The 25,635-nt window shown below is 38.2% G+C and overlaps 1 protein-coding gene across 1 annotated transcript; it reads right to left on the bottom strand.

Moving 5' to 3' along the window:
• Positions 1-10,028: 10,028 nt before the first annotated feature.
• On the bottom strand, positions 10,029-10,778 carry LOC149237535 (uncharacterized). The gene has a single exon (XM_089369304.1). The coding sequence runs from the start codon at positions 10,776-10,778 to the stop codon at positions 10,029-10,031; it is 750 nt and encodes a 249-aa protein (XP_089225430.1).
• Positions 10,779-25,635: the final 14,857 nt, after the last annotated feature.

Here is a 25,635-nt window from a genome sequence, read left to right as displayed (position 1 = left end):
AGAACAATAGCCCAAGTAGGAGATCTTGGAGAAAGAAACAATAGAGAGAGATCTCCCAACAAAAGAAGAGACATTGAAGTCACCCACAAAGCCCCAAGAGAAGGAAGGTGAGCTTAACATACCTCCACATCTAGATGAGGATTTGGCTATGAAACCTAGTGGGACTGGGACTAAAGAACCAAATACTTTGGAAATAATGAAGTGGGAAGGCTTGGACCTCATGCAACATCTAAAATAATGGAAAAACCAAGGGATGGAAATGATTCAAAAGGACCAGATTGACCAGGTGTAATACTTGTTTCTAACAAGAGAAGAACACTAGACAAAGTTTCTAAATGACCACATGGAGAAGAAAATGGTCTTGGAGTCAAACTAAAGATCCAGAAGAGCTAGATCCCAAAGATCCCAAAGAAGACCCAACGTAAAAGAGGTCAGAAAACAAGCAACGTTACACATAAGAAACCAGGAGCTCTATTGGTAAATTCATGTAAAATTGAACCCTGAAGTTGAAATTCCCCTCCTCTTTTCCAATTAAAATTATAACATGGAATATAAGGGCCATGAATAATCCCAAAAAATAAAAAAATTTGAAGGGAACAATGAAGAAAGAAAATCCAGATATCATGTTCATCCAAGAAACAAAATGTACATTGGCCCATATGAAAAAAGGCAGTGGAAAATTTTGGTCTAAATATGATTTTGTAGATATACAATCTAGAAATTTGGTAGGAGGCCTCTTATCTGTATGGAATCCCCAAACAATCCATGTGGTATCCTCTGAGGCCTCTCATCATGACTTGACTCTGGTTATTCAATACATAGGATTGCTAGATCTAGTTCATTGCACTAATGTTTATGGCCCACACTAGACTGAAGAGAAGCTTGACTATATCCAATCCCTATAAGCCTTTCAAAGAAGGTACCCCACATCAAAATGGATCTTAGCAGGAGATTTCAACATGATCCTCTCCCTAGCAGAAAAAGAAGGAGGTACGAGGAAACTGGACAAAGTTGCATAATATTTTCAAAATATGATTGGGGTCTTGAGTCTGGTGGACTTAGAGACCTCAACTGGCATATTTACCTAGAAAAATAAAAGGGGGGGTCAATACCTATTGGCTTCAAGGCTTGATAGATACCTCATTTCAGAGGAGTTGTTTTTGCAAGAAATAACCATGGAAACTAGCATCATGTACAACATCAATTTAGATTACTGGTTAGTGTTTGTGACTGTCCAAATCATGGGTACCCCTAAAAATTGCCCCTTATGATTTGAAGGATTCTGGTTGGACCACCATAATTTTGTAAATAAAGTGAAGCAATGGTGGCAACAAGATAGAGTCATGAAAAGTTCCAAGATGTTTTGGCTACAGAAAAACCTAAAGGTTATTAAAGAACATATAAAGTTGTGGAACAAACATGAGTTTGGGAGTATTTTTCAAGAGTAGAATAACATAAAAGAAAAAATAGAAATGATACAAATATTAGCAGTAGAAGAGGGCTTCGCGGAGGGGAAAAAAAAAAAAAAAACAAGAACTCTCCCTGCAGAAAGAATGGGAAGAGCGATGCAACCAAGAAGAAAAACTACGGAGACAAAAATCTAGAGTTTGGTGGATTTAAGATGGGGAGAAGAATACCAAATTATTCCACTGTACCATGATCACTCATAGAAATCATAACAAGATTCTGAAACTAAAAGATTAGGTGGGGAAGGAGGTACACTCCCATTGGGAGATCGATCAAACACTAATCCAACACCTTCATGACATTACTTGAGAACCACCAGGAGACAGATCATAAGCTATAAGGAAAATCCTCAAATATATATCCAAATGAATCACAACTAATGAATTGTAACCACAACTATCCCCCTTGAGCCTTAGGTTTCTTAATTATTAACAACTTGTTTTCATTTTGTTGGTATTTTTCCTCCCCCCTTACACAGACTCTAACAATGTGCTACTTTTTCCAACTCTAGACTTTCTTTTCTACATCTAGGATAATTATAGGAATCTTCTATTTCTTTTTTTTCTTTGACATTACCTTTCTCTCCTGCTATGTTCTCATTTCCCCAACCAGCATAACATTTATCTCTAGCTATGCTATCTCTTTGGTGGTGGTAATTCTCTCTGAAACATTTGGGAATTAGGGGAGGTTATAACTCTGACAACCACCACCTTTGCTTGTCCACTACTGAGACTCTAACCACTTAAACAGTTACTGAGAACAAAGTAACCTAACTACATACATATTGGTTCCCATAATATTTCCAAAAGAACAACATTTTATTTATTATTGCACACAAACATTTACACATGTCATTCCAATGTTCAAATTTATTCTTGACCCCATGGGGAATGTTTTTATCTTAAATTATTACAAGTGAACATAAAATCATAAAGCCATGTAAAATTAATTGCAATAACGATATTACACATGACTCAATGGTAGTATATATGTGGTTAATTGTACATGTAATGTGTAAATATATATGTAATAGCATTAGTCTAGTGATAAATGGGCCATATATACAATATGTATAATGATTATTAAAGAATAATGATTTTGATATATGATTGTGTTTAGATATTTAAAAGAAATTTTCCTATTCTACAATAAGTAATTATGTAATATATCTCTTTTATCTATCTTAAAATTTGATATACACTCAAATGTATAATTTTGGTTTCCTACACTATTCTTAATATTTATTTCATAACATTCCACCCAATATTTATCAGTTACAATAAATTTCTAATAAATTTACCATCTTTAATGAAGTTTTATAAACAATGATGATGCTATATCTATGAATCAATGAATGACTTGAATTATATCATAAACATTAGCAATGATCTTAATTTCCACCTACATATGTAATGATTCCAACAAATTGCTCATGGTTCCATCATTCCGTCGAAAACGATGGGATGCCTTTTGAGGGTAATGTTGGTAGCTAAATAAGACATCCATGCCACAAAGATATATCGCATTGTGATTAATGATTGTCCTTCTATTAAAAGTATTATAAATGTATTTGAGATACTAAACCTCCATATTAAATTCATTATACTTCTTTGAGTAAAATTATCATTTACATTATAATATAAATAATAAAACATACTTCTTTTATATTGGAAAGGGATAGAGGGCATTTCTTAAGTAGCCACCAATACTAAAACTATAGAGCCTATCATTATTTTTCCATTATAAATAAAGATAACAAAATATCATGTAAACTTATAATGATGGTCACAAAATTTCAATGTTATTAAATTAAATTTGAATTATAAATTTAATATTTAATGATAATTTTTTTTTTAAAGATAATGAATTTCTTGATAATAAAAATGAATTGTAATTTTCCTTTATATATGTGTTAAATTATGAATTTAAAAATTTTAATATTAAAATTTAGATTAATAATTTAATGTTTTTAATATTATTCTTACTTAATGTAGAATTTTTCGGAAAAAATCACATTGAAGATTTTGGTTGACACATTTTGAACCAACAAGTGTGGTTCATCTTTAGGACATGGTAAAGAAAGGATCTGAGAAGAAGGTTAAATAGGGAGATAAGTCAACCTAACAGCTAGAAAAAAAACAACTATATTTGATTCAGGAAGAGAAAGAGAAAACGTTTAATAATATTTAAATAAATTTTATAAATTTATAAATTATTTATTATATATCTATATATATAAACTTATTAACAAGTATATTTGATAACACTTTTAATGATATTTGATATTTTTAATATATATATATATATATATATATATATATATATATATAATTAAAGAGTAAAAACTAATAATAAAAATTAAATATATAATAATATGTATATCATATTATATTAAATGATAATATACTAATAAATAGAAGTTATATTATATATTTAAATATATAAATATTATATAGTTATTTATATATATAATATGCTTATATACTAATAAATAATAGTTATATTATATATTTAAATATATAAATATTATATAGTTATTTATATCCCTATATATAAATAACTAAAGATTAAATATATAATAATATTTATATTATATTAGATTATATTAAATTATAATATACTAATAAATAATTTATATATATATATATATATATATATATATATAACTAAACATTAAAAATTATTAATAAAGTGATTTTAATATTATTAATAATAAAAATATTGATAATAATAAAACTAGTCCTAAAAAAAAAGGAAACAAAGGGCCTAGATAAAGATGGAGAAAACTAAGAGAGGGCAGGAATCCAACAACTACTAATTTTCCAACTGTCGTCTCTATTAATATTATTGGAGGACCTCTCAATTTCAATGGCTTCCTTAAATTTACGCTGATGTTCAATGCATATATGATGCTTTTGCATCTTCAGCCAAAGCTAAATATTTGGTCCTCTCATCCTCTGGTTAATAGGATGACCTATTTCACCGATGTATGAGGTTCCACATGAACAAGGGGTGATATAAACACCTTTCATATCCATAGTGTTCATGTGGTCTTTAATGGACTTAAGGGAACTTCTAATGGTGTTGAGGGGTCTAAAAGTCAAGGGAATATTATGCTTCTTCAGGATTCTTGCAATCTTATCTATCGTCCATTAGATGAAGGGGAGGTGGACTCCTAAACTGCCATCAATGGGTTATTTCTTGACCTTGGGACTTTTGCTTGCTTTGAGGAAAGCTTTGACACCCTGCTGCCTACTATAGCCATTATGGACAAAAACATTAGGGAGATGGGACTTTCCCTTAGAAAAGTGGTCTTCATAAAAAATTCTCAAAGCACAAGTGGCTAACGTGCTGAGAACACCTATCTTCTGAGTAGGAAAATGGTGGGAATTGGCATGAAGATACTAGTCAATATGAGTCTTTTTTTGAAGAACAAGTATCATATGAAATGAGTTATGGTTTTTGGAACATGTGGTATTGGTAAACCTTGGTATTGACTCACAATATTGTATTTCATAATCAATATAGTAAGTTTGATATGTGTATTTTTTTAATTAAAATAATTGTATTTCATAATTAAAAAATTTACATGGTTTTCATAATATAAACTGAAATATTTTAAAATCTCATTTATTTTAAATTAAAATAATTGTATTTCATAATCAAAACAATCTACATAATTTTCAATACATAGCACACCTCCCCATTCATGATATAAACTGAAACCCAATTACAAAGTTTTTTTTTTCTCGCTAAAAAAACTAATCTATTATATACAGAAACAGTAGTAACATTACAACCATGGAGTTTCATCCCCAGAGGCCCGACTTTGGCACTCTGGACTGTAAGATATCAAAAGAGCCACCTTCGCAGAGGTGCCATAACTAGCCAAAACATCCCACGCAGGGGTTCCAGTTTCTTCAAAACAGAGCAACCTTTTCAAACTAGCCAAAACATCCCACGCAGGGGTTCCGTGTACTTCAAAAAAGAGCAAAAATTTCAAACTAGAAAGCCCGCCCAGGGGCAGCAGATAGCCAACAACATTTTCCCACGCAGGGGCTTCAGAAAACAAGACACAAACATGCACTAAACAAGACATAAACCGAGAGCCGAAAGCCGAAACAGAACCTGAGTGATGCTGGAGAGGGTAATGCTGCACAGAGGACCAGCTACTCCTCCGGCTGCTCTTCGACGATCGGGCACCACCCGAATTCTCCCAAATCCTCCGCTGAAGGGAGGGGGTCCAATTTGACGTCGTCTTTCTTGGACGTGGACGCCTCCCAAGGCTGGGGAAGGCCGGGGGTCTGTTCTGCTTCCTTTCCAGGCATGGCCTGGTCAAATTCTGGCCTTTCACCCTGTTGCGTCCCCTTGCCGCGGAGATCTTCGTTGTCGGATGGAGCTTCCTCCAGAAATAATACCGAGACATGGGCATTGATACGGGGCCTGTCAATCGAGCTGTTGAAGGTAAAAATGGCTGAACCGAAGGCTGGCGAAGGCACTGAGTCAGGGTCAGGGCTGCTAGAGTCCAAGAATTTCCTAGGTTGAATAGGATTGGTTGTAGAAGAACGATGGCAACAGCAGCAACAACAATGGGGGTGAGGAGCTTCCACAGAAGGCCGAGAGGACCCTCCGCGTGTAGAGCCTCGACGGCTGAGTAAACGCTGTCGAGGCCTGACCATTTTTGCCTGAGCGTCGAGGGTGAAGAGCAGAGCGGGGTGGGGAGGCGGAAATGACAAAGAGGCGAGCAGGCAAGGGAGAGAGCCGAAGACCAGGCGAGGGATGTCAGGTGTTGAATCCCAGAGAGCCGAAGACCAGGCGACGTCCAGACCGCAGGATGCCAGACGATGAGCGTGGAGCAGCATTTGCTGAGCCCCTTCATCATCTTTTCTAGCCATTGCGACGAAACCTCGAACCCCGAACACCTTAACTGCTTGATGCGGTCGAGCCTGCGACTTGAATGCGACAATGAATGCCAACCTGCAATATGCCTTGCCATATATTCCATGGCGGCGAACAGGCATTGAATGCCTTCCTTACAACTGTGGCGGCACATGTATGTCATGTGGCTCGTCATGGTTAGCTGTCGTGTCACCCGCATCCGGGAAAACTGCATCTCTTTGGATCAGGCTTTCGCATTCCTGGACCTGGAGATTGTTTGGAATGATATCCGTGTTTCCTGATAGGAGGGTCTGTTTATTTTCAACCCCAATGTTGGCCAGGAGGTCAGCTACCTTGTTGCCCTCTCTTTTTGTGTGATTGAAGGAGATGGCTCTGTTATTGCGCAGGTCTTGTTCAATTGCATTCAGCCTCGCTTCTAGCCTCCAACTGGAAGCAACTTTCCTAGCTTGAGAGCCGTTCTGTATGCGCGTGGCCATGTTTATAAGGATCTGGGAGTCGCCTTCTACAATCAGGGGTTGAAGGTTGAGGTTCCAGGCTAGCAGGAGACCTTGCCAGAGTCCCTCTAACTCTGCGGAGTTGTTGGTATCCCACCCAATATTGCCAAAGTAGATCTGCAGAGGAGTGCCTTCATGGTTCCTCAATATGCCTCCAAATCCAGCTTCTCCAGGATTGCCTTTGGAAGCCCCATCAAAGTTGAGTTTGTATGAGTTTTTAGGGGGGGCGTTCCAGCGGCTTTTGTCCTTGATGCTACTATTAGAAGGACCATTCTTGAAGACTTCTTGAGGCAGATGCAATTGCCAGTTGTCAAGAATGCTTTTTTCATTATCTGTAGAGGGGAAATCCTCCTTTGTCCATGCTCGAAGCGACATCGTTTCTTTGAGATTCCCATGTAGCCTATTCCAAATTTCTTCAATTAGAGAGCGATTGTTTTTGAATATACGTTTGTTTCTTTCCTTCCAAATGTTCCATAGGACAGTTCCCGGGATGATGTTCCATAGATAGTTGAGGATCTCGCTTTTGTAGGGGTTCTTTGGCCATTGTCTCATGGAATTAATGATGTCGTTTTCCCCTCTATATCTTTTTTGGCATATGAAGCTTACCTTTTCCCATAACTTATTGGCTAGAGGGCAAGTATCCAAGAGGTGTTGAAGAGTTTCTTCGCTTTGATAGCAGTTGTGACAGATAGAGGGACCTTGAAAGTTTCGTCTCCTTAGTTTATCCCATGTGAGAATTCTTTTATGTCCCACCAGCCAGAGAAAGAAGGAGATTTTGGGCCATGATCCAAGACCCCATATTTTGCTCCATAATGGATCTGAAGGAGTGGGGAAGCTGCAGACTAATTTGTAGGCTTCCGAGGTGGAGTAGGTCCCTTTGGGTTGGTATCCCCATCTGAGGATGTCATTGTCTTCATTATACCTTATGCTTATTTTTCTTAACTCTTTCTCCCACTCTTCTACCTCCCGGATATTTGCATTAATGAGTATTTGATTACTCTGTCTCCATTTTCTGAATCCATGCTCCGTCTCCTGTGTCCAAAATTGTTGGACTTTTTCCTGCTGCTGCTCCTGCCTATCTGGTATCAGAGATGGATGAAGAACATTAGTAAGCTTGGGCATCTAGTTCCAGGCATCTGTCCAGAATCTTGCCATGCGACCGTTCCTAATCTCCCAGAAGTTGTGCTGTTGAATTAGCTGATAGTGTTGTTTGGCCGCATTCCAGATTAGCGACCCTTTTTCGGTGGGAATAAATCTGATGAGCTCTTCTTGAGGTCTATTGTTGGCATATTTTGCTGTCCAGATTTTTACCCAGGGCTTTTCTGGATTAGTGATCCATTGCCACCAGATCTTGGCGTTCATAATGGAATTGTTATACTCCGGGTCCCTCAGCCCGATGCCACCCTTGTCTTTGGGCATGCATACAGTAGTCCATTTAACCAGCGCCCACTTGCGATTAGTTGCCGAGCTGCCCCATAAAAAGTCACGCTGAAGGTTCCTTATTCTTTTTAGGACCCACTTTGGCGCGGCTAGGATAGAGAAAAGGTAAAGAGGCATTGCCTGAAGGACAGACTTGATGAGCACCACCCGACTGGCTAAATTTAGAGATCTATATGTCCAGAGGTTGAGACGGGAATCAAGCTTCTCTAGGAGAGAGCGCCATGCTGGATGCTTTATGGCTGAGGCAGTGAGGGGGGCTCCGAGATATTTAGAGGGGAGGGTTGCAGAGGGGAAGCCCAGAATGCGAATGACAGCAGATTTAACAGAAGGAGGTGTGTGAAAGAAGAAAATCTGCGATTTGGAGCAGTTGACATGGGTGCCAGAGGCTTCAGAGAAATCATTGAGAAGGGTTTTTAAACGAGAGGCTTCCTGGACAGAGGGGTAGCCGAATAGCATGGTGTCATCAACAAATTTCTGATGAGAGGTGGCAGGGGTATTGTGAACAGAAATACCTTTAAGCTGCTGAGAATGGAGGGCGTGTTTAATGTGTCGACCAAGACCCTCAGCCATAAGTGCAAAGAGGAAGGGGGATAGGGGGTCCCCTTGCCTGATACCTCGTGAGGGTTTGAAGGGGCGGGAGGGGATACCGTTCACAAGGATGGAAAAGTGAGTGGAAGTGATTAGGCTCATGATCCATCGGATCCACATGGAGCAAAATCCAAAAGCTTTTAACATATGTTGAATATAAGTCCAGCTGAGTTTATCAAACGCTTTAGAGAGATCCAGTTTGAGTATCATACCTGCTTTCTTTGAATGCTTGAGGGAGTGTATTATCTCATGCGTGAGGAGAATGCCATCCATTATCTGTCGTCCTTCCACGTACCCCGATTGTTCCGGTGAGATGAGCAGAGGTAAGAGAGGCTTAAGCCTATTTGCAATAACTTTAGATATGACTTTGTAGATGACGTTACATAGTGCTATTGGCCTGAATTTATCAGGGGTGATAGAGTCCTCCTCTTTAGGGATGAGAGTGATGAAGGTGGAGTTGAGGGAGGGAAGAAGCCAGCGCAGGGCTCTTGATTCTTCTACAATCTGCCAGACCTCCAACTTTATCATATCCCAGAAAGCGTGAAAGAACGTGGTGGTAAATCCATCTGGGCCAGGGGCCTTTCCTTCTTTGAGCTGGGACATTGCCTCATCCACTTCCTGAGGGAGAATAGGGCACATGAGAAGCTCATTATGTTCCTCCTTGATGAGCTTTGGCACATTGCTGATTATTTTCCTAATAGCCTGTTGCCGATCTTCCATTGGTTCATGGTGGACATGTTGGAAGTGATTGAGGAGTACCTCTTCGATTTCCTCATGCTTCTCTACTTTTGCCCCTTCTTGATTCTGGATGAAAGGTATGTTATTATGCATCCTTCTCTGCACCGTGGTTCTGTGGAAGAATTTGGTGTTGCGCTCCCCCTCCTTCAGCCATCTGACCCTTGACTTTTGCCTCCAATAGATTTCCTCCTGCTTTCTTCTGTCCTCGAGCTGGCTGTGGATGAGCCTTTCCTGTTCCAGGGTAGCCTCCGTATGCCCTTCTGTGATAATCTTTTGTTGGAGATCCATCAGTTCCTGATTTAACTCTTGTTGCGCCTTAAAAATATTTCCAAAGGTCTCCCTATTCCATCTTTTTAGGTGATTTTTTAGAAATCTTAGCTTCTGTTGGAACTGATACATTTTTTATCCTTCTGGAGGGACAAAAGATGCCCAAATGGTCTTGACAAAGTCTTTGAATGTAGGGTGCGAGAGCCAGAACCCTTCAAAGCGGAAGGGTCTTTTTGTCAAGTCTCCTGGTCTTTGCCATTGTAGAGCAATCGGCCAGTGATCCGATCCTGTGTGTGCAAGGATTGCAGCTGAGATGTCTCCTCCTAGATGAACCGCATTGTCTGAGATGAGGAAGCGATCCAATTTGGAGGCAATTTGATGTTTGCCAGCTCTGCGATTGCTCCAAGTGAAGGTACCATTACAGAATGGCATATCTATGAGAGACGCAGTTTGGATGAAGTCCTTGAAGCGAGCAACTTCTGGTTCCATTCTGATTCTCCCTCCTATCTTCTCCTCGATTTTAGTGATCATGTTAAAGTCTCCTGCAACAATCCATAATGGGTGCCTCCTGTTATTGCTCAGAGCTGCTATAGTGTCAAGGAGCGCAATTTTGCTTCCTGTATCTTGCGGGAAATATACATTTGATAAATTGCCATGTATGTTGGTACCCAATATATGAAAGGCCGCCTGTATGAGGTGATGAGAGGCATGAAAATCTGTTAGGGTTACCGCTTGGGTATTCCATACTATAGCAAGCCCTCCTGAGGCTCCCGAGGCGTCTACTGCAACTGAGCGACAACCTGGCCATGCTTTTGAGAGAATACTGCCTAGTGTAGAACTATTACACTTGGTTTCCTGGAGAAAACACATCTGTGGCTTTTCCATTTTAATCATGTTTTTTAACATCCTGAGTTTTCCAGGGCTGTTAAGCCCTCTTAAGTTCCATGATACAAGCTTCATGGTTCAACTATTAATGGAGGGCTTGTAGTACTTCGTCAACTTAGCATACCTGCCTGAATCTACCAGGATTTTTCCAATCTCGATCGTTCGTTGGAGATCTGTTTTTCTTCCTCTCTTTTTAGTATCCTTTGGGCGTAGGCTGCCATCCCAATGACTTCCTGGTTGTATCCCTAGTTGGTGTTGATGATAGGCTCTCGAGATGACCACTTCGAGCTTATTGAGTTGATTCTCTGATATTGTGTCGTATGCTCTCTTTTTGCAAGCTAGTTCTAATTCCAGAATATCCAGACCATTTAGATCTATGCTTTCTGGCTCTTCTTCCATTTGTTGCACTTGACTGCTTTCTTCTATATTGATCTCTGAGTCCTGGGGGAGGTCTGCCTTTCCGTCGACTTCCATATCCTTGTGAATCTCTGCTGTTTCTTTCTGACTTCTACTGAGGATAGTTGGGATGATGATGGGGGGCTGAGATTTGGGAGGGGGATCTGAGGGAGGGGGATGGGATGAGGAAGATGGGCGAGTAGGGTTGGTCTCAGAGATCAGGGGTTGTTCTTCAGAGGTCTGAGCAAGAATATCGAAGCTGTTCTTAGTTACTGGGCCTTGGGGTTTGTTAGGCTGGGGTTTGTTCCCATTCTGGGGCTTTTTATGCGAGCGCTTCCGGCTTGGGACCTTGGTAAAGCCATCCTGGGTTAGGTTTTCAGAAGGGTCGGGGGTGTTGGCTTTGGCATTTTGAGGGCAGTCCCTAAAGAGATGCCCCAGAGCATGGCACTTTCTGCAACGAAAGGGTAAGTGCTCATAGTAGAGAGGCTGGATCCATTCTTCGTCTCGGTGGGCGAGAGTTACCGACTCCGGTAAAGCTTCATTCAGGCAGATAAAGACACATATTCGAGCATAGGAGATGTATTTACGAGATTTGGTTTCTTCTGTTGCTCTGATGTATTCTCCCACTCCATTTCCTATACCCTTGAGAATGTCCTCGTCCCAATATTCATCTGGAAGAGAGTACATTCTGATCCAAACCGGCGCCCAAGTGAGATCTTCTTTATCTGGGTTGAATCTTGGAATCCATTCCCTCAGATACAGTCCTGCTGAGTTAAAAAAGTAAGGCCCTGCTCCCAGAATCCTATATTTGTCCTCTAGATAGAAAAAGATTGCAGTGAAGAAGCCTTTCGGCCCTAGCTGCAGAGTGACATCTCCTTTGGGTTTCCATTTCGCCGCAATCCAGCCGTATAAGGCTTTCTCAGTCGGCCAAAACCCTATAAACTTCCCAATGAGGGCATGATCCTTCATGTACTCTATTCTTCTGTCAATCTTGTCTCCCGGCAGCTCTATTCGTGGCCGTTCTTTGGCCACTGGTCGGCATGTTGATGAGGATATTTTCGGGCCTTCTTCTGGAGTTTCTCTTCCTTCTTGTGTATTGCTGTCTTTGTTCTTCCGATTTCCGGTCTCCTTGTCATCATCTTGATGCTTTTTCCCTTTGTTTAAGATTTCCTGATCTACAGATCCAAAGATAACCGTTTTCTCAGGATCGTGCTGTGAAGGGGAGGGCTCTGACGCCCTCCCCTGAGGATGTTCCATTGCGCAACGCTAATGCCCTGCAGCTTTGTCACGCCGCAGAGATTTCCTTTCAGTCCCTGAGCGTATTCCGTGCAGTGCAGTCAGCGTCGTTGTGTATTTTCTCAGAACCCTAGTTGCAGACATAACATAACCTGATCCGAAATCATCAAATCCCAATTACAAAGTTAAAATGCTATAATAATAAAAAAAAGCTACAGCCATCTTTCCATAGTTTTCAATACATATCACACCAGCTTGCCGTGATATAGACAGAAATACCCTGAAATCTCAATTACAAAATTCAAACGCCATAAAAAAAATAAGCTTACCAGCTACAAAGCAGATAGCTACAACCAGCTACAAAGCAGATAGCTACAACCACCTTACCATGCGAAACATTGCTAGCTTGCCATGGTTTTCAATACATATCACCTAACAATCCATGATATAAACAGAAAAACCCTAAAATCCCAATTACAAAGTTCAAACGCCATTTTAAAAAAATAAGCTTACCAGCTACAAAGCAGATAGCTACAACCACCTTACCATGCAAAAAATTGCTATCTCACCAAGCAATTCTGTCATCAACCGAAATACCCTTAGAATCCCAATTACATACCTCCAATTGTTAAGGTGTGAAACTTTGTATTAAAATAAAATAAAAATTAATTTAAAAGTTTCCATACATTTGAAAAGATTCGTTAAGCAACCCCTGAAGCACACCTGCCCTAATACGAAATTAATTCACTATAAACTTCTCACCTCTTTGCATAGATTTGAATAGAATTGGCATAAATAACTTTCAAATCCGCACAGATTGAAACCAGAGCCTTAGAGTTTGCTGGAAGGGTTCAATGTTTATCTAGCATAACTTTAGAACTGCTCAGCTTTTATAACAAATATCTTACTTTCTTAGTTAAATTGTTCAGACTGCTAAAGAGTCTATTTGGCCACCAGCTGGATTACGTAGCGACAGATCACGGTACAAACAACATATTAATTCGACATAACATTATTGCAATGCTGAAGAAAAAACACTAGACCAATTAACAATTTAAAACAGATTCATTGCACTGAAATCGGCACAAGAATTCAGAGAGACTAATGTTGGAATGTGCAGAGACATCCTAAAACACAAGAGAGCGAACTAACAGTGGAAAACACAGTGACAGCATTAAAATAAGAATCGATGCGATATATTTATAGAGATGTTTGAAGGAAAACCCAAGATAAATAGGAAAACTAAACATTATGAAGATAAAGATGAACTATAAATATAGAACAAAAAAATATAGATAATATTGATCTGGAAGAGTTTTCTTTAAACATTAGGAATCACAAAAACTTACAACCAAACATAAACTAAAGTTTTACAGAAATAAAGCGTGAGCTGGCATGAAATCAAAAGAAGATATCTTTGAAGACATTGCACCATTATTTACTTATAAAAAACGTACAACTCCATAAGTAGTAGCTGCATATTGTGCCTTGCTGGTGGCTATGCTCAACGCCATTCCATTCCCTTCAACACCACAATGTACAGCTCGAAAATGGTCAGCACGAGCGACTTGTTGTCGCTTGGCAACAGGACCAGAGAGCTTTGTCTGGACACTTGAGAGGCCACAATTTAAATGACCCACAATGGAACTCTGAGTAACCATCGCATCTCTGGGATTAAAATTGATCATTTGACACTTCCGACCCTTTCTATGACTGTGATAACGCCAAATCACACTCATATTGGCTAGCTAGTTAGCAGGCTGGCTTTCTTTCTTCTCGAACTCAACTCACCTCAACTCATTAATTACAAAGATTTCTGAATATCCTGGCAAACAAACTACAACTCACAGTCATGGCTCTGTTCTGTCCCGGTATATATAGAGCCTCCGAACATAACATTATCAGAGCTTAATAAGTTATACGCGGTCATGCTCTCTCTGTAACATAATATCTTACCATAAGCGATAACCAGCCCTGGAATTTGACGGGCTGTAGCATATTTTATTTTATTCCTCCAAACCGATATTTGACAAGTGAATAAAGTATCGGTTATGGTATTTTTAAGCCCATATCTACAGTTTTACGTTAGGCTATAATGAACCATAGAAGAAGTGCACAACACTGTTGATGATGAGACCTTCATTGGAGTTTTGTTATTCAACTGCCATTCACATACACTGTATTTACAATCTAGATCCCTAATATATATGGATTGTTATTTATTTATTATTCAAATAGAATCCGGATTCTTAATATCTATGGATTAGGATTTATTTATTAAGTCTGATCAATGAGTTTGTTCAATATCGGGTTTGCACCAATTTTTTCCTTGGAGCTCCGTCAACTTTTCATTATAATTTCTCATAGTGCCCAAATTCCTAATGCCCCTCATTATAGTTCATTCATTATTGAGCATTGCTTTACTATATTGCTCATTCATTTTTGAACATTGCTTTACTAGATTGTTGAGTCATTATAATTCATTTATTATTGAATATTGTTTATTTATTATTGAACATTGTTTTATTAGATTGTAGAATTTAAAAATTCATTCTATATTTTAGTATAAAGGTATGTGTAAATTTGTCCATTAGCTTATACCTTTTTAAAATAAAATTAGAAAATAAAAATTATGTTTTAAATATAAAAATAATGTTAACTATAATTAAAAAAAATGTGTGAATTAGATGTTTAAATCTTAAACTTTTCAAAAATATTTCAACAAGAGATTTAAATAAACTTTTTGAATATCTATATTACTAATTTATGTCGATATCAACTTCTTATATATCTATATATGGAAAAAGAAAGTAAGGTTTTATGGTTAAATTTTTATTTGATCCTATATATATTTTGTTTAGCATTGAAAAATACAATTTAAACAATAAAAAATAACACACTATATTTTGTACTCTAAAAAAAGTTGCAGCTAAAGAAATTTGATGTCTTTCTCATATTAGTATGATCGATAATTAAGGTGGATATATGCTAGTTTAATATCAAGTCATATCAATGATCAATTTTACTTTGTAAGTTTAGCTAATACTAAATCAATATCAACTTTTCTCTACCAATTTACTTAGGATCCAAGCAATCCTTCCAGTCAATGAAACTAGAGTTGCCTTCCAAGGCCTACTCTAGCATCAGCCTGTTGAAGGTCATATTTTAAGCTCTTAAGAGATCTTGCTACACTGAACTGCAAATTTGAACCTCCTAAGAAACAAATTCGAAATTCCTGCTTTAATGTGAATCCTACTATGATATGATGTAGAAATTATGGTGTAGATTTGCAATTGGTCATGAAATCTTTTTAAAATCATAAGACACAAACCAACTCTACTGCTCTATGGAAGTTAATTCACAATTTAGCACAGAAAATTCACATATGCAATAAGAAATAAAACACATGCACACAATATTTTTCCTGGGAAAGCAATCTACTAAAAAATCCTGTACCTTCTTGCATCAATCTGATGAATATAGATGTATTAAAATTGATTTACTCAATTGTACACAACTTGTAAGTGAATAACCTATCTCTTTGCTCACTAAGAAGCCGAAACCCAAACTTCATCAATTTCTGCCTCTACTTGAGCCCCTATTTCCTTGTGTAATTCCTTGATAAATTAGCCCCCTATTATTTAGGATTTTTTCCAAAATGAATTGTGCAATTCCTAAGGTTGATCATGTGACTGCATGCAACACCTATACTCTCAAGACTAGTCTACAACTAATGTTACACTGCCTTGGAATCTCCATCATAGCCGAGGAACTTGAATTCTTTGCATGCACGGGCTATTTTGGGCTAATCGATTAGCTAACTAGATGATCACTGCATTTGAGAAAGTCCCACTGCACAACTAGCCTTCCACTAGTTCCTCCAACAATTAGAAGTAGTTTAACTGATAAACAACTTGAGATAATTGACTTTGATTGCTACAAATTAGCAATCACACATGTTTCACTGAACTTTAACTCCTCAAACCCAAATTTATTGAGTAAAATAGGTGACACAAGCCATGTCATACAAGTTAATTGTATCCAAGTTGTCTGTTGATGTGGAAATTCAAATTTTCTCAATTTAATCAAGGCAAAATCAAATTGAGAATTTCTTTCTTCATTTTTGGACAATCCTTCAGAGGAATCTAATCCATGTTTCCAATCCCGCACAAAAATGTGCTAATAACAACAACCAACAGACATAAGTAGTGTTCAAAATAAATAAAATAGTCAAAAAACACATATTAAATCACAATTGATGGAGACCTCGAAAAGTACTCCAACTATGTTACCACCTATCCACGTTCATTGAAAGTGCCTCCATTGCTCCTCTCACATTGCACACCTTGTTGTAGGCATCCAACGCCCTAAATCCCATTAATCCCATTAGTTGTTGTCACCCTCCATAGCTCTACTTCCTGAAGAACCCACCAATAACGTAAAGACGAACCCTTAATCCTTTACCTTTTTTACTACCACCTCATACTGAAAATTTTAAGACAAAAAATTTATTTTGACTTAAAAATTGTCTTAAAATTCCCCTCTATGTAGTAGTGTTGAATGCAATGACATACAAGTTGTCTTTAATTGTATCAACAAAGATCGAAGGGACAAAAGAGTAATTAATGTCTGAGAAATCTTGCCAGGGAAAGTTTTCACGTTCTTTAAAGTGAGTTAGCCCCACAAAACGAAGATCCCAACAAGTCATTGTCTTTATATAAGATAATGAGAATGGAAAGTGAAATAGCAGTGTTGGTATAGGCGTGATATAGTAGTAGCTTGCAAACTAGCAGACTTAAGGTGCATTGTTAGAGTCAATTTTGTACTTGTTAGATAATGTTTTCTTAAATTGATATGTTTTTGTCTTAATTGTTAATTGTCTTAAATGAGTTTCTTCTTAAGTGGCCATTGTCTTAACTAGCATTTGCACCCAATGTTGCAAAGAAGACACCATAAGGCTTAGCGTGTGGAAGAATATTGAAATGTGAATAGGCTTTTGCGGGCTTTTATGAAAGCAAGGGTCGATGATTTCGAGTTTTAATTTGAGGAAGCCATGCCAAAAAACCATTGAAATGGAATGCAAGTAGCCATAAATATGCATCAATATTCAAATGGGAAATTAAGTTAATATGCGAACAACCACTGGGAAGCCATATTGATATGGAAAGGGCTAGTTAAGAAATCATTAATCAAATGGGAAATTAAATTAATATGAAGATATATTGAAAACATGTATTATATTCGTTAAAATGAATTGACTTTGTCAACAAAATATGTTAAAACCCATTGACAATGAATTGGTTGTGAGGACATAAACTATCAAAACGGTATTGATCTTGAAACATCCCTTCTTAAGTTTGAAACAGAAAACAGAAATAGTTGTGAAGACACAAACTATGAAAATGGTATTTGATGTTGAAACATCATTTTCTAAGTGTGTAATGGAAAATACAAATAGTGTATTGTAACATCCTTTTTAAAGTTTGAAATGGAAAATACAAATAGTGTATTGTAACATCCTTTTTAAAGTTTGAAATGGAAAACACAAATAGTTGTGAGGAAACAAACCATGAAAATGGTATTTGATCTTGAAACATCCTTTTTCAAGTTTGAAATGGAAAATACAAACAGTGAATTGTAACAAAAGAGGTTCAAAACATCCTTTTTCAAGTTTGAAATGGAAAATACAAATAGTGAATTGTAACAAAAGAGGTTCGAGAAGGAATACAATAGTCTAAAGAACACTGTGCTTCTCATTCCATATTTGAAGTTGCATCAAAAAATGGTGGAGGTAGTGAAGACCTGAAGAAGCAGTAATGGACCTGCAAAATGTATATTTAGTTAGAATTAGCAATATGTAAATCAGTTGCGGAAATTTATTAGTAATACTTTGCAGGTGAGCTGTGTTAAAATGAATCTGGAATGAATGGAAATGAAGTTACCTTTGCTATGGGGATTTATATATTGTTAGTGGAAGATGCATGGAGAATAATGGCATAGTGAACACCATTGGAGGTTAATGCGTAGCTAGAGATGCAGTTTTTTTTCTTGCCAGGCGACCTGTAGTTGTGCAGGTATGTTATTTCTGAGGCCATGTGGCCTGTTGTAAAAGAAAGAAAAGGCTAGAATGAGATGTGCAGACAATATAAAGACATTCAAATATTTGCTTATTTACTAATATTCATTAAAGTTGGTTGTTGTTAAAAGATATGAAAAGTATGTTATGAAATAGAATGAGGTAAATAAATGGAGGAAACCTTTTGGTGAAGTCAAAGTATGGGTTGGAGCAGATTATCTGGGGGCGGCATTGAACGGAGAATTTCTTCGGCGTTTTTTCTGCGAGCAATGTTTTTGTTGTCCTTCATTTTATTGTAACGATCGAAACTGAATGCGGGGTTAATCCGAAGAACTTGTAGAGAAGGCACTCTTGAAATAGCTGTGAATGTGAGACCTTGATGTTCTGTTTTTCCAATGTCAATTGTTGCTTTTGGAAGCGTCATACCTTGAGATTTATGTATGGTTAAAGCCCAAGCCATCTTCAGTGGAATTTGTGTACGACCATTTCTTTTTACTGCTGGAATAGGCAAGTGAGTGGGGTTTCTTTCATCCCAAGGAAGCCCAATGTATTTGGGGAAATCTACAACAACAAATGTTGGAATTTGGGGTGGTGCAGTTGAATCTTTGTAAAAGATGGTCACAGTTTTTCCGAGGGAACCATTAACAAGGCCGGCTGAAACCCAAAGGTTGGAAGTCAACATAACTTTTTCACCATTGCATAGTAATACAATTCGTTCAAGTTGCTCGTCTTCAGAGGAATTATTGGAATATGTGTTGTCATCTTCAGCAATGGACCGTGCGATAGGAGTGTTTAGAGATTTCATCATTTGCTTATTATGGACCATTGTTTGAGCATTTGTTGGAAATAGATGCATGGAATCATGGAATGAACATATTTCTTCTTTTGATAAAAAGGAATCTGTGCGCGACATGAGTATGTTGTAGTCGACGATTGTGGAGTGGACTTAGCCTTAGAGGATTCCAGTTCACCATAATCATGTGATCTTGTAGAAACATCAACATGAGAACTCATCATGTATACATTTGATGGATTTTCCCCTTCCTGGTTTCCCCCTCTGGGGTTTCCAGTATTAACATTTGTGCCAGTAAACATTTGCTCCCCTTTGGGAAAAGGGTTAGCCAGAACCACCTAGGAGCTAGAAGAACCCTGCTGCACTAACAAATGTTGAGCATCCTGAATCTTATGGAAAATATGAGTTAAGTGGTCTCCATTGCACAATTTGCAAGGAAACTTAACTTTCATTTTGGACTCCTTTTTACCCCCCCCACCCAAGTATTTTTTTTTTTTTTTGCGCGCATGGTTCACGGACACCTTCGATCAATGGGTGGTGCTACGTCCACTGGAAAAATCGGGGCTGAAGCCCCTCGGCCTACTGTAAGACCTGACCCTAAGAGCTTTCAGGAATTGATCATGTGACCTCCCATCTGGCGAGGCCCCGACTTGACCGATTGAGCTAACCCTTGGGGCTTACCCTCCCCAGTATTATTACTGGGTTTTTTCACATTACCCTTCCCATCCTTATCTTTCTTCTTACCACATCCATTTTTCTTCCCATCAGATTGTTGATTTCCTTTGGGGTTAGAAGATTGGATAATGTTAATAGCTGAAGGTTGAGAAGGCATAGGCACTGACGGTGATGCCTGAATCGAAGAAGTAGTTTGTAAAGACAACTATTGTAATTGACTTAATAGGTTAGCCATGTTGTTATCGATCGATCTGACTATCCCATCGGCATGGGGACCTGGCTTCGGTTTGGCTAAATTGATCTTGGATCGAGGAGCATCAGGAAAAATATTTTCAAGAATCCCAGATTGAGAATATATAAGTTCTAACTGTTGGGCTCTAAAGATAGCTTGTTCTTCGATGAATACTCCAAAGAGTGATACATCCTTAGAAACTTTTGGCTATAGAGATTTTAAAAACCATTTGAGAAGGAATTCATTACGAATATAGGCTTTGATGAGCCTCTTCCTTCTCTGTCATTCCTAAATATGGTCATAAATGTGAGTTGCCTTATCTTGTTGGAATCTAGCCAATAGCAAAGTTTCAACATCATACCGAATGGGCAACTGAAAATGGTTCAAAAACATAGTAGCCAATTCACCAAATGAAGCAAAGGTACCCCAACTAAGCTCTATATACCATTTAGAAGCATTTCCAGTTAAGGTGTGTTGAAACAATCTCAACCTGATTGAATCGTCAATTAGGGAGTTAGATGAATGCCATAAATGGAATGTTGTTATATGGTCAGCTAGATCCTCCCTAGACTTTCCCTTGAATTTTGGAATATCTGATGGAAGTTTGGTGGGAAGCGGAGGCCAAGCCGAATTATATCAGACATGATCATTCATCAATTTTGAGAGATCTGGTAAATTTAGGGTTGCCAAGAATGGTAAGCGCAGAGGAGCTTAAGAATTCCACCCCACCATAAGTAGGATTCCCAACATTTTGAAATGAATCTCCTATATTTGTAAAGGCACCAAGGTTTTAAGGATCTTTTGCAGAAGACACTGACCCGTAAGGAAAACCTTGTGTTCCAGAAAAATTTGGAGTTTGACCACCTCTTGCCAAAAGGTTACCATAACCAGGAATATTCCCCCCAAGTGAAGTACTAAAAGTATAAGAGAGTCCTTGGTAAGGGTTCCATGCATTGGCGAAGGGAGAATAATCCTAAAAGAAACTTACAAAGGAGTAAGGCATGTTCCCCTGTTGATTAAAAAAAAAATTGATTCCTAGCTCCTTAACCACTAAAAGCAAGGTTAGTCCATCCTTAAAGAGGATTATAACAGTCGCCTTCTGAGGAGAAAGGAAGAGATCCAAAAGAAGGATTAGAATGAGGTATATGACCACTTCCAAAAGTAAAACCTTGAAAAGAGGCTAAACCACTAGCCATTGAAGTCATAGTTGTGGAAACAACGGATGGGATGGTTAGAGGAATCGAGGGAATTGCACTAGAAGGAATCCCAAAGGGGAAAGAACCAGTGTGGGAAGAAAAATATTGGGTGCCCCACTCGAAGATGGAATGGAGCTAGAGCTAAATATTGCAGTACTAGGAGTGATAGTAGATATAGAAATAGTACCTCCTCCTTGAACTAAAAGAGGAGTATGCTAACTAGTAGCACTCATAGCCAGATTTGTGCTCCCCGCAGTGGCCATCGAAGGAAAAGGATGATAAAAACTAGGGCTTTCCGGCCTATGAGTCAGGGTCCCAATGTATAATAGAATGTCTGGATAATTGGGAGGAAGAGGTGAAGAAGGAGTCATAGGGGACTCAAGAATCTCTTCAACCACAACTCCGTCTTCTGACTAGAAGAGAACCCTAGAAAGGATAGGAGTGTCCCTATCCAAATCATGACTTACAATAGGTTCACCATGACTATAGCTTGAAGAGGAGGATCAATCTCTAATGCATTTATTGTTACTGATTGAAAATCACCAACAAAATTGCTCCTACTCCTTCTAAAAGAAGGCTCAACACTCATAGGTGAGAGCCCATGAAGCCTCCTAGACCAATGAACTAGTCGATCAGCCACTTTTAATTATTAAGAGAACTTGTAAAGACTCAAAAGTTTATAAAGCTATGGAAATATAGGAGCAAAGAGCACTCAGTGAAATGTCCCTAAACATACAATCAATCAAGCTACTCTTAGGTATTTCTGCCCCAGGTGATTAGGACCAGACACCAAAATACAAGAAAGCGAAGTAAAGAACATTCCAAAGTTAGTTTGGGATAATGATGACCCAAACATACCAGCGAAGGTAACATAAATATTTATGTTGATCTCCAATCAAAAGCCTTCGCCGGTTCAATTACCCGAGCTTCGCAAGGGACCCCTCCAGAAGTACTAATGAGAGTGATACAACTTCTGCCTTAGGTACCATGGGTAGTCCCCCCTACAGTCACCTATGTGGTCCCTAGGAATGGAAACTAAGGTCACCAATTCTCATTATAAGCTAGGCGGAACAATATTTGGTTGGGATCCAACAAGTAGGAGAGGGGGTGTCTCTCTTCCCCACCTTCAATCTCTCTCATTCTTAACTCCCAGAAGATAATATATTTCCCAGACAGCTTTAATGACATTGTATTTCACTTTTTCAATCAACTTCTATGTTTAAATTAAGAATGGCCTTTGAGATTTAACTCTCCACACACCTATTCCAAGGCCCTAATATGACCTAGACTAGTTGGTGTAACTATGACAAATCAAAAAATTCTAGTTCATTTTAATTTTAGCACTTGATTTTAATGGTTGTTCTTTAAGTCAAGGGTAAAATAGAGGTTCAAATTATGATGTTATCAACACAAAAAGAAATCAATAGAAAACCTGGCTACATGTGTATGCAACTTTTTTCCTTGATCAAAGAGATTTCTACAAGGTTCTACGAACAAACTACGAAAGCAATTTTTTTTCTTTTTCAAAACACATGCTCACACACTCAAAATCTATAAAAAGACTAAAAATGCTTATTATGCAACTATCCTAATGCAAACTAAATTCTTAATGCAAGATCATATGGATTTCTCTTAAATCAAGAAAATGTATTTCTCAAAGAGATCAAGAGGCCAAAACTTGACAAAAGGGAGGAACAAATTCAATCACAAACTTTTCCCCAAAATCAAGCAAATTCAACCTAATGAAAAGACTTCACACTTGCTAAAAAATGATGAGAAGACCAAAAACAAAACCAAAAATAAAAAGAAAGGCAACAAAAGATGTTTTTATCTTTTTTCTTTTTAAGGACACAAAAAGTTCTTGAGAAAACAAAAGCCACTAAAGACTCCAAGATCAAATTCAAGCATAAAGGACCTCAAATTTCACAAGCCATAAGAATCATAAGCATGATAAGACTTAAAGTGAAAAGAGGCTACAAAATCAAACAAATTGATCTGAATAGTAGTGTAAAATCTCCAGCAAACAAGAAATATTTTGATAAGACCAAGAAAACTTTTCAAGATTGAAAGAAGGACTTTCTCAAAAACCAAGAAAAAACCAAAGATGTCAACTTTCAAGAAGGCAAGGCAAAGCGATGTAAAGTTTGAGTTATAAATGAATTGAGACCAATTCCCTATTCCAAAACCTCAGAACAACCAATAATTTCACCAAGAAGCCTTGAACCCAAACACATAAACCAACACTGCACAAAAAAGAAAACACTAGGTTAACCAGGTCTTTCCACAAAAAGAGATAGGAAATTGAAAAACTGCAAAAAAAAAAGACTCTCCCAGACAATCAATGACTAGACAGGAGCAAGAAAAATCAAGAAAAACCCTTTACTGGACTCAACATTTGAAATATTCATTCAAAAATAAGCATGCGTGACTGTACAGTGACAAATCCACGTGTATACGTGACTGTAACCAAGGAAACTTGCGTATATGTTTGTTTATTTGGACAAAAGCGCATGTATACACGACTGTATGAATTAAAACCCGCGTATAAAAAATTCAGCAAAGAAAAAGCAAAAATTTAGGCATGATCCAAAATATCAAAATTTTTGCCCAGATTGCAAACAAGTCAAAGATACTGGAAAAATCAAGAAACCAAACAAGAAAGCCCATATCAAAAGAAACAATCCAAACTAGGAAATACTTGTATTCCCTAGTGGAGTCTCCAATTCTGTTATGGAAATAATACACCCTAGGGTATGGGTTGAGCACCTCGACAGATCAAAGGGCATACACCAACAAGAAGCAAGCAAACAAGCAGTCCTAATTCTTAAACTACTAAAGTATGATGAAGAGATAGTACCCGAAGGTCCTGTTAGCTCTGCTACATGTTTGAGCATTTTTTGAGGGTCAAGGACAGCTTGGCCGTGGTGTTTTCTGAAAAGAAGGGTGCTTGCAGCAGTTGTTATCGTCCTTCTCTTTCGGGTTTCTTCATGCCACATAGTCCTCCCTTCTCTGTTTCTCTTTCCCCCAAAACCTCTTTGTTCCCCGTGTTCTCTTCATACTCTCTTGGCTCCTGCTTGATCTCTTTAATTCCCTATTCATCTATTTTCCGCTAAATTTCTCTATAAACCCTTTTCCCGGGGCTCCTACGTGTTTTGGTTTAAATACTATCAAATCCCACTACCCCTGTTTTATACCTACATTCACTGTAAAAACCATGTTTTGTTAACCCTCGGGTGCTCATTTAAATGTTATAACCTTGATAATGTGACCGCATGCCTTATCCATTTATTCTTCATCGTTCAATCGTAGCCATCGATCGTCCACGATCTGACGGTCTCCGCCATGTTTTCCACATGTTTAAACCTCGTGCGCCTTCCTCTTAATCTGGTCGTCCATCGCCAGATCGATGGTTGACGCTTCCCTTGATCGCGCGAGTTGTGCACACGATAACTCGCGGGGGCGGCGGTTTTCAGGTGCCACGTGGTGTATTTCTGTTGGATCGCACGGTGCGGGGAAAACCGCCCGCCCGCGAAACCGCTGATCCCCCGCTCATTAACCCATGAGCATCATTCTCGTGCAATAGCCATCTGATCGTCCATCATATGATCTGACGGTCCACGTTCGCCCATCTGCACTATCTCCCAATAGCTTCTCTGATCAGATCTCTGTGGTTGATTTTTATAATCTGACGGTTGAGATTCATTCCTCCGCTTCAAGTCTGCTTCCACCATTTTATTCTTGCCCGTGACCTGTGTTATTTACCCAAAGGTGGTAGGAGACTGTAATTTAGTACTCTGCGTGTTAAAGCTACAACTACCTACATTCAAAGACAAAATAGCCGAAGGACAAACAGGACAACCTCGAGCAGTGAAGAGCATTTATCAGGCATGGAATTTAATCCATAATTCACTCCAGCTGCCAAAGAAGGACATCAGATTATCTAAACAGGCCAATTTTGTCTGTTAAAATCAGCAAATTGTATCAGAGATCCATATCTAACTGTAAATATGGTTTTTGGCCCATTATTATCCTTCCTTGTATAGCTCAACAGAGAAATTTTTGCAAACATATTCTATATATACCCAGAAACGTGATGTAATGGGTTGATGAGTGTTATTTTGCTGTAAGTTTCAACTTCTGGAGATTGTAACTGCTATGATACCTGCAGCGTCTGGTCTTCATTTTCAGCTAATGCAAGCTTCTTTTGTTGTTAATTACTCACTGTCCACTTCTTCTTCTTGTTCTAGGCTGTG

Source organism: Pinus tabuliformis, chromosome 8, assembly GCF_031772625.1.
Source record: "Pinus tabuliformis cultivar Carrire ecotype Pingquan chromosome 8, CPIR1, whole genome shotgun sequence".
Taxonomy (NCBI): Eukaryota; Viridiplantae; Streptophyta; class Pinopsida; order Pinales; family Pinaceae; genus Pinus; species Pinus tabuliformis.
The sequence above is the reverse complement of the archived record's forward strand: the minus strand, read 5'-3'. Positions and strand labels throughout refer to the sequence as shown.

Bases quoted from the DNA above. Each gene is read 5' to 3' on its own strand.
- LOC149237535 (XM_089369304.1), bottom strand. From the start codon at position 10,778: ATGGAAAAGCCACAGATGTGTTTTCTCCAGGAAACCAAGTGTAATAGT.